We start from the raw sequence: 15,494 nt of genomic DNA on the forward strand, positions 1-15,494 counted from the left end.
ACTGTGCATCCGAGACGTGTCTGTCTCTCTTGGAGGTGTCGGTGTGTGTCTGTGCATCTGGGATGTGTCTGTCTCTCTCGGAGGTGTCGGTGTGTGTCCGTGCATCTGAGACGTGTCTGTCTCTCTCGGAGGTGTCAGTGTGTGTCCGTGCATCCGAGACGTGTCTGTCTCTCTTGGAGGTGTCGGTGTGTGTCCGTGCATCTGAGACGTGTCTGTCTCTCTTGGAGGTGTCGGTGTGTGTCTGTGCATCCGAGACGTGTCTGTCTCTCTGAAGTGTCAGTGTGTGTCTGTGCATCCGAGATGTGTTTGTCTCTCTCGGAGGTGTCAGTGTGTGTCTGTGCATCCGAGATGCATCTGTCTGTGTGAGAAGTGTATCAATGGCACAGCAGCTCCAGGGAGCAAGGGGATCACGGAGAGAGAAGCATCAGCCAGTAATGCACAGCGTAGACGCAGCCACACCCCGCCACACTGATATGAGGCAACCCTCAGACACGCCAGTGACTCAGTCCGCAATAATGGCCTCATTGTTAATCTCGAGAACTCGAGCAAAATGGCATTTTTCACATTTACGCTCCCGCCCCTCCCCAAATCACACAGACACGCTTCCAGCTGCAGAATCTCTTGTTTGGCTGAGCAGGAACAGGAAAAGAGGCTGAATCACATCTTGGCAAGATAATATATTACAGAACTGTAGGAGCAGGGTAAACTATTCCAAGATACAAATGTTCATCGCTTTTTAATAATAATAATAGTAACAGTCTGATGCAGGATGACTGTCATCCTTGTGGATTTCCTGTAGGGTAGTGTGCGTTGGAGCAGGGAGAGCACACTTTTCTAGTGCCCTCTACTGGCCTGGGGTGGCGGTTTGGCAAGAGATGGATGGGTAGTCTTGGGAAGGGTTTTGGCATTGGGGAGTGAGAAATTTTGGGAAGTTGACACAGGTTACAGTGTTGGGAGGTATTTTAGCAAGGGTGGACTGGAGGTTTTGACCAGGGGGTGGGAAGCATATGGGTGGGAGACGGTTTGGCAAGGAGGCCTGTAGTGTGGGGAGAATGAGGCTGCTTGGAGGTTATCATGCTCTATCAGTCTCACTTATTTGCACCAGTTGTAGTGTTTTGCTGTAGAGAGCTTGTTTGATTTGTTCAAGCAAGTCAGGGATTGACAGCAGATGGCAGCCATAGCTCCATCCATCAAGGGGTCCCCAAGGCCTTACTCTCCCTTAACTGGCCGTGGAGGCTTTGGGAGTTAGAGGAGGTTCTCTCTTGGTGTGGAGTGTTGAGGAAGGGGGCGAGAGGGTGTATACTGCATTGGGGTGCTGACAGGGGGTTGGCGGTGTCAGGGACACCAAGGGGCAGAAGCCAGTACTACCCCAGAGAGTGCTGCTTCCTCAGGCTGTCCGAGTGCTTCAGTCTCTCCTCCGGAGTCTTCCTGTACAGACTCCTGCCAGAGAGAGAAAGAGAGAGGGGGGGGGGGAGAGGGAGAGAGAGGGGGGGGGAGAGAGAGGGGTGAAGAAAGCGAAGGAGAGGATGAGACAGCGAGGGAGAGGAGAGAGGGAGAAAGAGATGAATAACAGACATTGTATATCCAGTCAAAGCTTGGTGGCTGCGAATTGGCCACTTCACTGTGCCTCCAGTGAAGGAGAGAATGAGAGAGCCGTAGAGAGGAGGAAGAGAGGGAAGCGAGGGAGGAGGGAGGAAAGCTCACCCCTGTCGAAGCAGCTGGCCCGGGACGGGCGCATTCTGGCCCTGGCTGGGCTGCAGGACCCTGAGGGGGAGAGGCCAGCAGTGAGGGGAGGGGAAAAGAGGCTGGAGGTACACCGGCTGTCCCGTCACCGAGGGCAGCCGCTAACACTGACGTCTCTAACCAGACGCTCGTGGTGAATGGCCCGGAGAATGACGGGGCCACAGAGCCCCCCTAATCTAATCTGGGGGGGATTTTCAGGAGCCTTGTTTCGTCTGTAAAGACGGCTTTGTGCAGCGCAAACACGGGCCCTGCTGAGAGGAGGTTTCATCTGTAACTGACAGAACTGAATGGTTCTGTTTTGCCTGTAGGCGAAGGAGGTCAGGAGCATATGTGCATCATATCTAATGGTGCCTGGGTATGAGTGCGTGTGCAGCTTGGCTGTGTGTGTGTGTGTGTGTGTGTGTGTGTGTGTGTGAGTAGTGTACCTGTTTGTGGGGGGGCTCTTTGGCTTCTGCTGTGTCCTCTTGGCCTGCCCTGGAGTTTCCCCACCTCTGAGAGACAAACCATGACACAGACAGGCACACACAAGAACATGATGTGTATGTGACAAATAAAGTTCTTGAATGATGTACCTTGCAGTCAGCATCCTTGATTAAGGTAATTCTATTCACATCACAGTTATTGAGGACTATTACTCATCATATTTCCCTTCAGCAGGAATATTATGGCTTTTTAATAGTAAACGATAGCAGTAAAACTGAAGCACACTGTGGGGGCTCTTTGCCCCCTCTCTCACCTCTGCTTCTTCCTGTCCAAGGACTTCTGGGTAGCGGCCGACAGCGTGACTCTCTCCCTGGGGCTCTTGGCTTTCTCCTACAGAGGCAAGAAACCACAGGTTGGGTCAATAACAAGACTCAGTCAATAAGAACAGGCTAAATCAATCAGTACAGGCTCAGTGAATAACCACAGCCCAGGTCAATAATAACAGGCTAAATCAGGTATCAGTGTAGCACAGTGGTAAGGAGCAGGGCTAGTCATCAAAAGGCTGCTGGTTCAATTCTCCACTGGGGTACTGTTGTATCCTTGGGCAAGGTACTTAACCCACAACTGCCTCAGTAAATATACAGCTGTATAAATGGATAACATGTAGAACTGTGACCTATGCAAGTCGTTCCGAATAAGAGCGTCTGCTAAATGATATTAATGTAATGTGATGTAAATCAATAACTACATGCTGGGTCAGCACTCACAGGCTCAGTCAATGAGCACAGCTTCATTCAGTGAAGCACAGCCTAAATCAATAGGCATTGGCTGTGTCTGTCCCGTGATTCCAGCCCACAGCCCTGAGGGAGCGTGCGATTGGCTGTCTGGGTGAAGGCCCCTCCCGCTTTACCATCTCTCTGAGCTTCCTCTCCAGACGCAGCTCTCTGTCCTGCTGCAGCAGGGACAGCCGCTCCCCCAGGGGCATCTCGAAGAAGATGTCGTGCACGTCGTACAGCGCCGCGCGCAGCTGCAGGTGAGACGGAGAAACGCACGCACGCACATACACACGCGTGCGCACACAGGTCAACGATGCAACGTGTGTCTGTGTGTAGAGTAGAGGCAGAAGGCAGCACAGTGTGTCAGTGTCAGTGTGTAATCACCTGTGCTCTGACCCTCCCCTGCAGGGTGTCAGTGTGTCAGTGTGAGTGTGTAGTACCTGTGCTCTGACCCTCCCCTGCAGGGTGTCAGTGTGTCAGTGTCAGTGTGTAGTACCTGTGCTCTGACCCTCTCCTGCAAGGTGTCAGTGTGTCAGTGTGTAGTACCTGTGCTCTGACCCTCTCCTGCAGGGTGTCAGTGTGTCAGTGTGAGTGTGTAGTACCTGTGCTCTGACCCTCCCCTGCAGGGTGTCAGTGTGTCAGTGTCAGTGTGTAATCACCTGTGCTCTGACCCTCCCCTGCAGGGTGTCAGTGTGTCAGTGTGAGTGTGTAGTACCTGTGCTCTGACCCTCCCCTGCAGGGTGTCAGTGTGTCAGTGTCAGTGTGTAGTACCTGTGCTCTGACCCTCTCCTGCAAGGTGTCAGTGTGTCAGTGTGTAGTACCTGTGCTCTGACCCTCTCCTGCAAGGTGTCAGTGTGTCAGTGTGTAGTACCTGTGCTCTGACCCTCTCCTGCAAGGTGTCAGTGTGTCAGTGTGTAGTACCTGTGCTCTGACCCTCTCCTGCAGGGTGTCAGTGTGTCAGTGTGAGTGTGTAGTACCTGTGCTCTGACCCTCTCCTGCAGGGTGTCAGTGTGTCAGTGTGTAGTACCTGTGCTCTGACCCTCTCCTGCAGGGTGTCAGTGTGTCAGTTTGTAGTACCTGTGCTCTGACCCTCCCCTGCAGGGTGTCAGTGTGTCAGTGTGAGTGTGTAGTACCTGTGCTCTGACCCTCTCCTGCAGGGTGTCAGTGTGTCAGTGTGTCAGTTTGTAGTACCTGTGCTCTGACCCTCTCCTGCAAGGTGTCAGTGTGTCAGTGTGTAGTACCTGTGCTCTGACCCTCCCCTGCAGGGTGTCAGTGTGTCAGTGTGTAGTACCTGTGCTCTGACCCTCCCCTGCAGGGTGTCAGTGTGTCAGTGTGTAGTACCTGTGCTCTGACCCTCCCCTGCAGGGTGTCAGTGTGTCAGTGTGTAGTACCTGTGCTCTGACCCTCTCCTGCAGGGTGTCAGTGTGTCAGTGTGAGTGTGTAGTACCTGTGCTCTGACCCTCTCCTGCAGGGTGTCAGTGTGTCAGTGTGAGTGTGTAGTACCTGTGCTCTGACCCTCCCCTGCAGGGTGTCAGTGTGTCAGTGTGAGTGTGTAGTACCTGTGCTCTGACCCTCCCCTGCAAGGTGTCAGTGTGTCAGTGTCAGTGTGTAGTACCTGTGCTCTGACCCTCTCCTGCAAGGTGTCAGTGTGTCAGTATGTAGTACCTGTGCTCTGACCCTCTCCTGCAAGGTGTCAGTGTGTCAGTATGTAGTACCTGTGCTCTGACCCTCCCCTGCAGGGTGTCAGTGTCAGTGTGTAGTACCTGTGCTCTGACCCTCTCCTGCAAGGTGTCAGTGTGAGTGTGTAGTACCTGTGCTCTGACCCTCTCCTGCAGGGTGTCAGTGTGTCAGTGTGTAGTACCTGTGCTCTGACCCTCCCCTGCAGGGTGTCAGTGTCAGTGTGTAGTACCTGTACTCTGACCCTCTCCTGCAGGGTGTCAGTGTGTCAGTGTCAGTATGTAGTACCTGTGCTCTGACCCTCCCCTGCAGGGTGTCAGTGTGTCAGTGTGAGTGTGTAGTACCTGTACTCTGACCCTCTCCTGCAGGGTGTCAGTGTGTCAGTATGTAGTACCTGTGCTCTGACCCTCCCCTGCAGGGTGTCAGTGTGTCAGTGTGTCAGTATGTAGTACCTGTGCTCTGACCCTCCCCTGCAGGGTGTCAGTGTGTCAGTGTGAGTGTGTAGTACCTGTACTCTGACCCTCTCCTGCAGGGTGTCAGTGTGTCAGTATGTAGTACCTGTGCTCTGACCCTCCCCTGCAGGGTGTCAGTGTGTCAGTGTGTCAGTATGTAGTACCTGTGCTCTGACCCTCCCCTGCAGGGTGTCAGTGTGTCAGTGTGTCAGTATGTAGTACCTGTGCTCTGACCCTCCCCTGCAGGGACAGGTCTTGTGCTGAGAGTGACCCCCTCCTCATGGGGGCCTCAGTCTGGAACGAGCGAATGAACTCCTGCGTGTCCTGAAACAAACGCCAGACAACACGTCACCCACTGTTTGAGTGTGTCTGCACCCCACCCCCCTCTCCTGCACCCCACCCCCCTCTCCTCATGTTTGAGTGTGTCTGCACCCCACCCTCCTCTCCTCATGTTTGAGTGTGTCTGCACCCCACCCCCCTCTCCTGCACCCCACCCCCCTCTCCTCATGTTTGAGTGTGTCTGCACCCCACCCTCCTCTCCTCATGTTTGAGTGTGTCTGCACCCCACCCCCCTCTCCTGCACCCCACCCTCCTCTCCTCATGTTTGAGTGTGTCTGCACCCCACCCCCCTCTCATGCACCCCACCCCCCCTCTCCTCATGTTTGAGTGTGTCTGCACCCCGCCCCCCTCTCATGCACCCCACCCACCTCTCCTCATGTTTGAGTGTGTCTGCACCCCACCCACCTCTCCTCATGTTTGAGTGTGTCTGCACCCCACCCCCCTCTCCTCATGTTTGAGGGTGTCTGCACCCCACCCCCCTCTCCTCATGTTTGAGGGTGTCTGCACCCCACCCCCCCTCTCCTGCACCCCACCCCCTTCTCCTCACGTTTGAGTGTGTCTGCACCTCACTGCCCTCCTCCTGTGTGTCTGTATGTGTCTCACCTGCACAGTCTGACGCAGGTGTTTGACCTTCTCGGTCTTCAGCAGTCTGCGGGTGAGGAAACCTCTCGTGATGGCACCTAAGCGGCACAGCGCCACCTGCTGCTCGGGGGTCATATACTGCAGGAGGACAGAGAAAGAGGTCAGAGCAGATCCAGCTACACACAGGTATATATACACACACACACACACACACACACACACCTGACTCAGCCGGCCTCGTGGCTTCCCCCAGGACGGCCCCCACAGGTAGGCTGGGGTTTGAGGAGCAGAGGAGGAGATGTTGGGGCTCAGCAAAGAGGGGAAACCTGGAGAGGGATGCAGACACCTTCATCAGGGCTTTCAAACATAGCATGGCGCAGACGGCACATCCTTCAGCACCATGATCTGGGCGTCTCAGAACTAAGATGTGCTGGTCTGGCGAGTTTTGCCATGAAACCACATGTGACCTTGCAGACACCAGAGCCATACCGTACCAAGTTAATGCAGTGTTGGTGTGCAGTGTCTGTGTGCTTACAGTGCCCTGAGTAGGGCTGGGGTTATGCGCATTATTGGCGATGGTGTAATAACTGTAAAATAAGGGTACCCATGCTGTGTATGCTGTGTCCTGGGGACCTCTCTGCAGGAGTCAGGGCGGGACCAGCAGGGCTTAAGGCGGAGCCAGTGTGGCTCAGGGCGGAGCCAACAGGGCTTAAGGTGGAGCCAGCAGGGCTTAAGGTGGAGCTAGCAGGACTGCGGGCGGGACTCAGGGAGGGGCCGGAGGCGGGGCTTAGGGCAGGGTAGCTGTCCCTCTGCACTTTCCAGTCGACCCCCAGGTCCCCAGCAGCAGGGCGATCTTTCAGCCTCCTCTCCCTCTCTTCCAGCTCCTGCACACACACACACACACACACACACACACACACACACACACACACACACACACACACACACACACACACACACACACATACACACAGGCAAACACAACCACACAAACACACGCACACACACAGAAACAGAAAGAACATTCTTTACTAAGACCACAACAAAATATTCATTGGTATTTGTAATCAGCTGTGTTTATAATGGCGAGCCCCAGCTGTGGCTGTGCTTGCGCGTGCTGACCTGCCGGAGGCGCTCTTGCTCCCTCTCCTGCTCGGCGATGAGCAGTGACAGCTGCAGGGCGTGCTCCTCCTCCAGCTGCCTGCGCATCTCCTCCAGAACCTGCACCTGCCGCTGCACCTGCCCTGTAACGCACACACGCGCGCACACACATACACACCACGCATACACGCACGCACGCACACACACGCATACGCGCACACACATACACACCACGCATACACGCACGCACGCACACACACACACACACACCACGCATACACGCACGCATGCACGCACGCACACACACAGACGTACACACACTGTAATCTACTGGCAAACACACACGTATACACACACTGTAAAATACTGGCAAATGGACATAAACACAAACCTGCACACACACACACTTCAGATTCACTGATGGATATACACTGCTCGACTACAATCACTTACAGTACATAACCTATTGGCACATACACATATACAGTGAGGCTACTGTTGGTGACACACATTAATCTAACTGCTCACACACAAAATGCAATCTCACTGCTCACACGAACACACACACACACACACACACACACACACTCACACACACAGGACTCACCCGCTTTGCTGTCGGGCTGCTCTGGGGGCGTGGGCAGGAGGTTGAGGTTGAGCCGGCGTTCGGGTGACCCCTTGGCGTCGTCGGTGTCCAGGCTGCGCTTGATGATGCCGGGCGAGTGTGTGGGCGAGGGGGAGGGGGCAGCCTGGGCCCGCAGCAGCAGCGGGGCGGGGCTGTCGGGGGGGGAGCGGCGGCAGGGGGCTCGCCAGGGCAGGCCTGCGATGAAGCGCGGGACCCTCTCCTGGCTCCGGTCTATGGGGGGTCCCGAGCGGGTGGGGTACAGCTGGCTGTCCAGGGTTTGGGATCGCCTGCGGAAGGCCGGGGCCAGGACGTCCTGCCCCAGAGCGGCGGCCACGGCGGGACCGAGCGGGCCCGCCTTCTCGCCCGCGCCCGTGTGGCTCCCGCGCCGACTGCTGACTCCAGGGGGTGACAGCGAGGGGTGTTCCGGGGACCGCTTCTCCGAGGACGCGGGGGTGGCCGTTGCCCCCTGTGCTGCCAGGGCGCCCCCTTCCTGCGCCCTCCCCAGCCCCCCGGGGCCTTGCTCCACCCCGCACACGGGGAAGGAGATGAGGATGTTGCCGGCGGAAACAGGGCGGGGCCGGCGGCGGTGGGGGCGGGGACTGAGGCTGGGCTCTGGGCTGGGCAGCTGGGAGTATGGCCCGGTGAGGCACCGCGGGTGGCTGCCCGACAGCGAATCAGGGGAGACGCTCGGGTCGGAACCGGGCTGGCCGTGGGCTGGGCTGAGGGGGCTGTGTCCCTGTGTCTCGCCCGCGCCGCCGCTCTCATTCTCCTTGTCGGAGAGGCTCTCCCTGGGCACGGGCGTGGCCCTGCAGCTGCCCCGGGACCCCCGCCGCCCCTGCTCCCTCTCCATGTACTCCCGGGACCTCCTGAGCAGACTCTGCAGGCTCACCCCAGAGACGCCGCCCCCCTCCTCCCCCTCGCTTCCCCCCTCTTCCTCCTCCTCCCCTCCTCTTGTCCCGTTCACAAACACGGGGGCATCCCTCTCGACAGCCGCCCCGCCCCTCCCGCACCAGGGCGGGCCCGGTACATTAGGCAGCAGTGCAAAGCCGTTCACAGACTCAGGCTTCGGGGAGGAGTGAGGGGGCAGAGCCGGTGAGCAGTGGGTGGGCGGGGCTGCTGGTGACCCCTCCTCCTTTGGGCTCTTACATGTCTGGAGGTGAAAGAGAAATGGGGGGGCTACTTTAGAGTTACTACATGAGAAGAGATCATCCCCCAAAATTCATATGGCAAGTTAAGCATTAACTCGCTTTGTTGCCAAACCTGTGACAACACAGTGCGATAAATTACATTACCCAGTCGCTCTTACCCAGAGCGACTTCCAGCACAAAAGACCAGAAGTGTATCCATTCAAGCTGAATGAGCAACAGTGTACATAAAAATGAATCAATTGTTTGTAACAATACAACACTGACAGGGTGTACAGCTTTCCCACTGCTCACCTGACACTGTACCCGTGCAGTGGAATTCAAAGTAAGCAGTTTCACCTCTATTCAGCAGATGCAGGTTCAGATAACGACTACATAGTGGTGCATTCTGGGATGGACTGTGTCAGCTTGTGTTTTTCTCCTCAGCAGAAACACTGAGCCGCAGTTATTCAGTTCTGTTAGCACAGACTTGCGGCTCACAGCCCTGTATACAGGTGGTCCGAGATGGATTTGTTTAGCACATGCGCGTATGTATGCATGTGTATGCGGTCAGTGTTACTGAGCAAACTGTCAATGAACAGTCACAAGTCTCTAAGTATGCACAGGCTAGAGTGGGCTGGAATACTGGCCGGTGACTACAATGGGATTGCAGAGACTGTTCACGGACACTAATCTGAAAGTAGAAGCTAACACAAGCTGGAAGTTTGTTTGCATGTCATTAGAGTGTTTAAGTGTGTGTGTCTGTGTGTATGCGTGTGTGTGAGAGTGTGACAGTGGGGAGGGGGCATGAGTACTAGAGTGTGAAGAAGCTTACGATCTGATACCAAGCATCACCATGGCCACTCAGGTGTAACGAACTCCTGTTACTTTGGTCACAGAGAGGCATCTTGAGCAGACTGAGCCGAGGACAGGCTTCAGTAGAGTCTGGAGGGAGTACTGTACTGCAGACTCTCACCTGCACACTGTCCAGGACGTCCTGAATGCGGGTCAGCTTGCTGCTCCTGCGCAGACTGTGCCTCTCCGCCTCCAGCTGTGCAGCTCTCTGCCTGTACTGCGTCATCTCACTGCGCTGTTCCTCACTCAGCTGGAAACACACACACACACAGGAACAACAGACTCAGCTCCAACTGGCTTATGCAGTCTGGTAAAATAAAGACGGCTGTCTACGCCCTTTGACCACAACGATTGCGGAATATGTTGCAATTCCACTCAACTCCAATGCTATCGGTTACATACCGTATCTGAGGCGTGAGACGCCGTCTCTGCAGAGAACCTCTCTGACATCCTGTGACGACGCCATCACACATCAGAAATGCTCGAAATGCCAGATATCAGATAACACGCTCACAATATCTTCAGGAATGTCATTAGTAAGAGCGGAATGCAGTAATTCTCCAGAAATAGCATGGTAGCTGCGTAGGTTGAGAAAGTTGCGTGTACTAAAGGTCTGCATAGGATTATCATAGTGCCTTTACAGCAATATATACCTTAGGGGGTGAGAGAGGATGGGTGTCCAACTGTCTGTGCTACTCAAGTAGGCTGCTTGCATTTACAAACAGCATATTGTAAAGTTTCCCATTCTCTGTGTGTGATTATAATTGAGCACGTTTAATCACCTATTTCACCACAGTCTCTGGGAATCTGCTCTCTGCTCTCTGGAGGCTTGGGTTGCTTTCTTTCATGTTGGCCTCAATGGAAAACAGCTCTGTGGTAATCTTATACCCTGTAATTAACGCTGACACACCAACTCCAGGGAGGAACCTGAGAAAGAGGCATCTTAAAGTAAGTGACAGAGTGAATGAACCTGTGAGTGGGTGAGTGGGTGAGCGGGTGAGCGGGTGAGCAAGTGAGTGGGTGAGGCTGCTGGCTCTCACAGTAACCCCCCCACCACACCCCATTCCTCAAACGTGTACAATTCTCTACTCTCTCCTCATCCCTCCGTACCTCCGGCTCTGGAACTTTCGTCCCTGCGTTTCTGGGACTCCACCGACATCACCTCCCCTCTTTCTGTGCCACGGCTCGGGGAGGGGGGATAATCTTCCCTAAATCCTGTCAGCACTCAGGCATCTCATAACCACACAGGCAGGCACTGCCAGGTCAGTGTATACACAAAAGTCTCCTTTAGGCAGCTGCTCTCTGCAAACTCAATTGACAAACTATCAGCACAAGATTGGTCCGCATGACATAAACAACCCCTTCTGTTCCCCCTCTGCAGATGTGTCCCAGAGAGCTTGTCTCGCAGGGGTCGACCGCATTTAAGCGGGGTCACTCGAACTGTGCGTTTCAGCCACCAGGAAGACAGACTGCACATGTCAGGTCTCGTGACCCTGTCCAGAGCAAGTTACGCTGCATTTTCTTTTTTTAAACATTATTCATGTGTACAGGTGGCTATCCACAGAAGTAAAGGGTACAGCTGAAGTGAGCTGACTCTGCAGCCCCTCAACTGGGATTTGAACCCACAAATCTTAATGAATAAGCTCAGTTCCCTGACCACTGTGTCACACTCCCACCCCAGTGCACACAGAAAAGAAGGACTGTGCCCAAATAACCAAGTTCTTGGTCCTCAGTTAATATTTCACCATTAACTATTATACATTACACCACGTTCCGTGTAGTAACCAAGTATCTTTACTGTCTGTTAAGACACCAGTAACTCAAATGGTGTTTTCAGACAGTCAATACATTCTGAAAACGATGCAAAATCCAGTGATTACTTGGCTTGAAATGTTCAAAATCCTGCAATTCAAGTTAACGTCTGCTCCCTAAGAACAACATGTTACTTTAACCCCTCAAGCAGATACATTCACAAGCCACTGACAAATCTAATCCACCTCAGTGCATGCCAACAAGTTAACGAACCACTGATTGCTTTGCATCAATTCTTTTTTTGGTCGTAACAACCAGTAAACTAAAATTACGCTGCAGCCAACCAACTATACTGATGAAATGTACAAAGGGTACCTTTTCTGCGTCTCTCATCTGGAGGGAATGTGCAGTCAGCGGGTCTGCTTTAGCATTGTAATGCCCAAGTCAGCTTGTGGTGGGTTGAGCGTGGCCTTGAAAGATTGATGTGTATGTGTGTGCGACTGTTTGTATGCGCGCGTGTGTGTGTGTGTGTGTGTGTGTCTGTGTGCGCGCGTCTCAAACTTACAACTGCTTCCTTGTAAACAAAATAAACCCCACCGGTGCACGCATTTGGTTGCCATGCAACTGCCTTTACACAACATCAGCCCCAAAAAAACAGGTAAAGGTATAATGCACATGGAAAGTGTGTCATTTCCATTGTAATTTAAATGGGCCACCAACAGAACTGCAAAGCATTCTGCTGTCATGAGACTGTCATACGAAGCGTCTGGATCATGGAAATATACTCATGTCATTGTGTGCCAGTGTTAAAAACTGTGTGCCACTGAGTGGTCTCCTTACCACAGGTGAGAGCACAGCCATTCCATGGAATCGGATGAGGGACAGCGCCCCCTGCTGTTTGGAGGCCTCACTGCATGTCTGCACCTTCCCCGCTGTCCTGAGCCTGGCCAGGCTGCTGGAACAGAACTCTTCATAGCTCTCCATCCCTGGTCCCCACCCCTCCTGTCAACCTGCCAGACACAACACATCCCTGTAATGGAGCTGCCAAACAAGCACGAAGACAAGACAGAGGCCATTTTCCTCATAGCAGCACACACAGGTCAGCCTGGACAAAAAACATGATCTGGGGAGGAAGTCCACTAACAGCGGCATTGTTAAAGACGGAAAACATGCAGGCCTGAGCTTATCTGCCTCTAAGATCGTTAAGCTATGAGCGACTGGAAGAGCAAGACAGGCAGATTAGGGGGTTGCGTAGGTTGCGGCTTTTTTTTTTTTTTTTAACCTTTTTTGTTTTGGTTTTTTTATGTCTCGGTGGTAAAGTGGGTCATTCCCCTGGAGCTCAGGTTCTCATGTACAAGTCATACACTCCCTACTCCATGTTTTAGTGCATTTGCAAAAACAGCCACTCAAAGTATTATCAGTAACACTATCAATAAGATTCCAGCCAACAATTTTGCACACACTACTATCACATGTTCCGATGGTCAAATCTGCACTTCTCTCTGCTCTTTCAAGTAACCTGATCCTGTGGTTTATTTCAATTTATTCAGAGGATGACAATTTTATTAATCACCCCCCCCCCCCCCCCCAGTGGAATATTGCAATACTGTGGTCTTACTATCATTTCCTCTGTAGCTATGCCTAAAGTATTACCCACAGTGTGTAACAACTTGAAGGAGGCATCTAACTTGAAACTATCTACAATGGACAAATGCTGCTGTGAGCTATATAAGCTATATAGGGTATACAGGCTATAATATGATTAAATATAGGCTATGCAAACAGAACAAACGAATAACGTTAAGTATTATTAGAGATGTAAGTATTTGTGATGATGTAACGAGGCAGAAAAATAAGACGGACAAGAATACAATAAGACAGGGTAAAACGGTCCAGGTTTAGCCATTTACTTCGCTGCTATGTGAAATTTTGTCTGAATTGGGTGTGTTCAACTGAGTTTAGGTAGTAGGCTACAGACATAAATATTTTTAAGGAGTCGGTCCTCGGGGCCAGTGTGGTTACTTCTGTAGGACGCCGGTAGAGGACTGTATTCTCAGCGGGGTAGAGGCATGGTTAGGCTATGCCAGTCCATAACTTGGCGGACGGTATATATACAATCCCAATGGAGGTGAGGTCATTTAGAATGATCACTGTACAGGATTTGCATGATGATGTCACTGGGTCTTTGATGTCCTTCTCCCCTGGAGCGGTATCTACGCTTATGACAACCTCCCCACGTGCACCTGAATCCCCTTATCGGTAACAGTGTGGGGAAGATAAACCGAACAGGGCGCTGTGCGCACATCCCTACAATATTGCACAAAGCGAACAGCTAGACATTTGCATTGCTTCGCTGTCAAAAGCGGGCTCTACTAACTCTACTCTGAATACATGCCCCAGTCTTATGTTCAACAATAATCAAAGTCATATCAGTCATCATCACCATCCTCCTCCTCCTCATCATCATCTCTGCTTTCCAGAAAATTCGACCCACCGGTCAGCTAAGGGTTGATGCAGTGCTGTTCAGCCCTGTCAATGACTTCGCAGCTTTCTCACCCCGTATAGCTAGGTGGTTAGCTAGCTAGAAAATATATAAAACGTCTAGGTTCTCCCCAAAATATCAAGCTGTTAAATATAGAATAAATAGCTATTTCGTGAATTCCAGCATACTGTCATCAGCATAGCTCACTTGCTAGCTATAGTTCTTTGGCAAAACCATAACGTTCGCTAAGTTGGCTAGCTAGACAGCTGATGAAAAATGTCTGCTATAGCTAGCTACAGTTAGCTAGCCTTCCAGCTGTCAAGGTATATCAACTACTTAGCTGGCTAGCAAGCTAATGCTGCCAGCCGCCTAGCAATAACGTGCCTGATTTTTTAGACATCCCGTAGTTAAGCATCTAGCTAACTAGTCCATAGTCAGTCCAATACAATTTATTTATTTACCCAACTAGCTAGCAACCTACCCCCAAAAAAATCCCGGTTCCCGTCGCTAACTACCAGATAACTAGGTTATAGAGCTAACTTACAAGCTAGCAATTTTTTTTTACATTTTAAACGCCACGCTTAGGCATCTACCCAAGAATTACTAAGATGACAGTAGAAGCTAACCACATTTGTCAAGACGACATCTGTATATAAGTCAGTTAAAAGTGACAGATGGCCAGCTTGCTAACTGATGACCGGTGTTTTACCCAAAACGGAGTGTGAATGCACATCCAGCCCCCGCCTTACCTCCACGCTCAGTTTCTGTGCGGCATCCACTTCCAGGGTAAGGTCAACGTTTCGTCCCTCTTTTCTACAATGTTGCCAGACATACAGCGCGATTTATGAAGAGGCTCAAAATGGCCCGTTTCAAGATAATCTGTTCAATATAATCGGTAGCCAGCAAGCTATATATTACACATTTAAATTGTCATATTTCTCCTCTTGTGGTACTCACCGCCATCTTCCAGCGGCAACAGCGCCTCCTAGCAACCACCGAGACCCCGCCTTCTGGCACACTGTACCTCTCCGGGCGAATTGATTGCTATGGCAAATATTGGTTTCTCAGTGATGAGCAGAGTCAACGTTATAATGGAGTTTTCCCGTTGGGTGTGAATATTACCAAGCAAGAGGTCTGCAAATCTAGTGCAAGGAAGTCTATTCTCCTCTTCTCCTTTTCTACTTTGCCATCAAGGTATAATCGGATAGGCAAATGGCTATGTAATTTTACAAATGGCTGCCTATATTCCGGCAGGAATTGCGATCTCTCTGGGGAAGCATGAAATGGAAACCTGAATCATTCTAATGATCAATTGCTGTCTGAGCTCAGATAATGTTTGATTTGGACAAATAATGTTGTCATCTGGAGTTTTAATTTGCATGGATAGAAAACCAGGTCATTTTAAACGTTGCAATGAAACATTTACACACACAGTGTATCCTAAGCCACATTGCCTTTAACTTGAAGTTACTGAATTTAAATCCATCTTGATGTAGAGTGTGGACCTTCGGGGACCTTGCATGTATTTGCTCTCAAAGTGACTTTCCAAAACTGGGCCAGAGA

At 51.9% G+C, this 15,494-nt stretch overlaps 1 protein-coding gene across 1 annotated transcript; it reads right to left on the reverse strand.

Annotated features, from left to right (window-relative positions):
- Nucleotides 1-337: 337 nt before the first annotated feature.
- LOC118794529 (centriolar coiled-coil protein of 110 kDa-like) lies at nucleotides 338-14,906 on the reverse strand. Its single transcript, XM_036552787.1, has 15 exons — nucleotides 14,681-14,906; nucleotides 12,290-12,459; nucleotides 9,819-9,947; nucleotides 8,683-8,868; nucleotides 7,701-8,625; nucleotides 7,115-7,236; nucleotides 6,597-6,876; nucleotides 6,215-6,318; nucleotides 6,014-6,130; nucleotides 5,294-5,395; nucleotides 3,077-3,193; nucleotides 2,480-2,556; nucleotides 2,169-2,234; nucleotides 1,705-1,764; nucleotides 338-1,440 (listed from the first exon to the last, which is right to left on the reverse strand). The coding sequence occupies exons 2-15, from the start codon at nucleotides 12,431-12,433 to the stop codon at nucleotides 1,365-1,367; spliced, it is 2,505 nt and encodes an 834-aa protein (XP_036408680.1). The 5' UTR covers nucleotides 12,434-12,459; nucleotides 14,681-14,906; the 3' UTR covers nucleotides 338-1,364.
- Nucleotides 14,907-15,494: the final 588 nt, after the last annotated feature.

This window comes from Megalops cyprinoides, chromosome 19 (assembly GCF_013368585.1).
Source record: "Megalops cyprinoides isolate fMegCyp1 chromosome 19, fMegCyp1.pri, whole genome shotgun sequence".
Lineage (NCBI taxonomy): Eukaryota > Metazoa > Chordata > Actinopteri > Elopiformes > Megalopidae > Megalops > Megalops cyprinoides.

What these genes read in the sequence shown, in the direction of transcription:
- LOC118794529 (XM_036552787.1), bottom strand. Translation starts at nt 12,433, where the DNA reads ATGGAGAGCTATGAAGAGTTCTGTTCCAGCAGCCTGGCCAGGCTCAGG. An exon ending in AGAGGGATGCCCCCGTGTTT is followed by an intron (nt 8,626 to 8,682) that starts GTGAACGGGACA and finishes GAGGGGGAGGAG; the next exon opens with GGGGGCGGCGTCTCTGGGGT. An exon ending in ACACAGCATACACAGCATGG is followed by an intron (nt 6,319 to 6,596) that starts GTACCCTTATTT and finishes ATCCCTCTCCAG; the next exon opens with GTTTCCCCTCTTTGCTGAGC.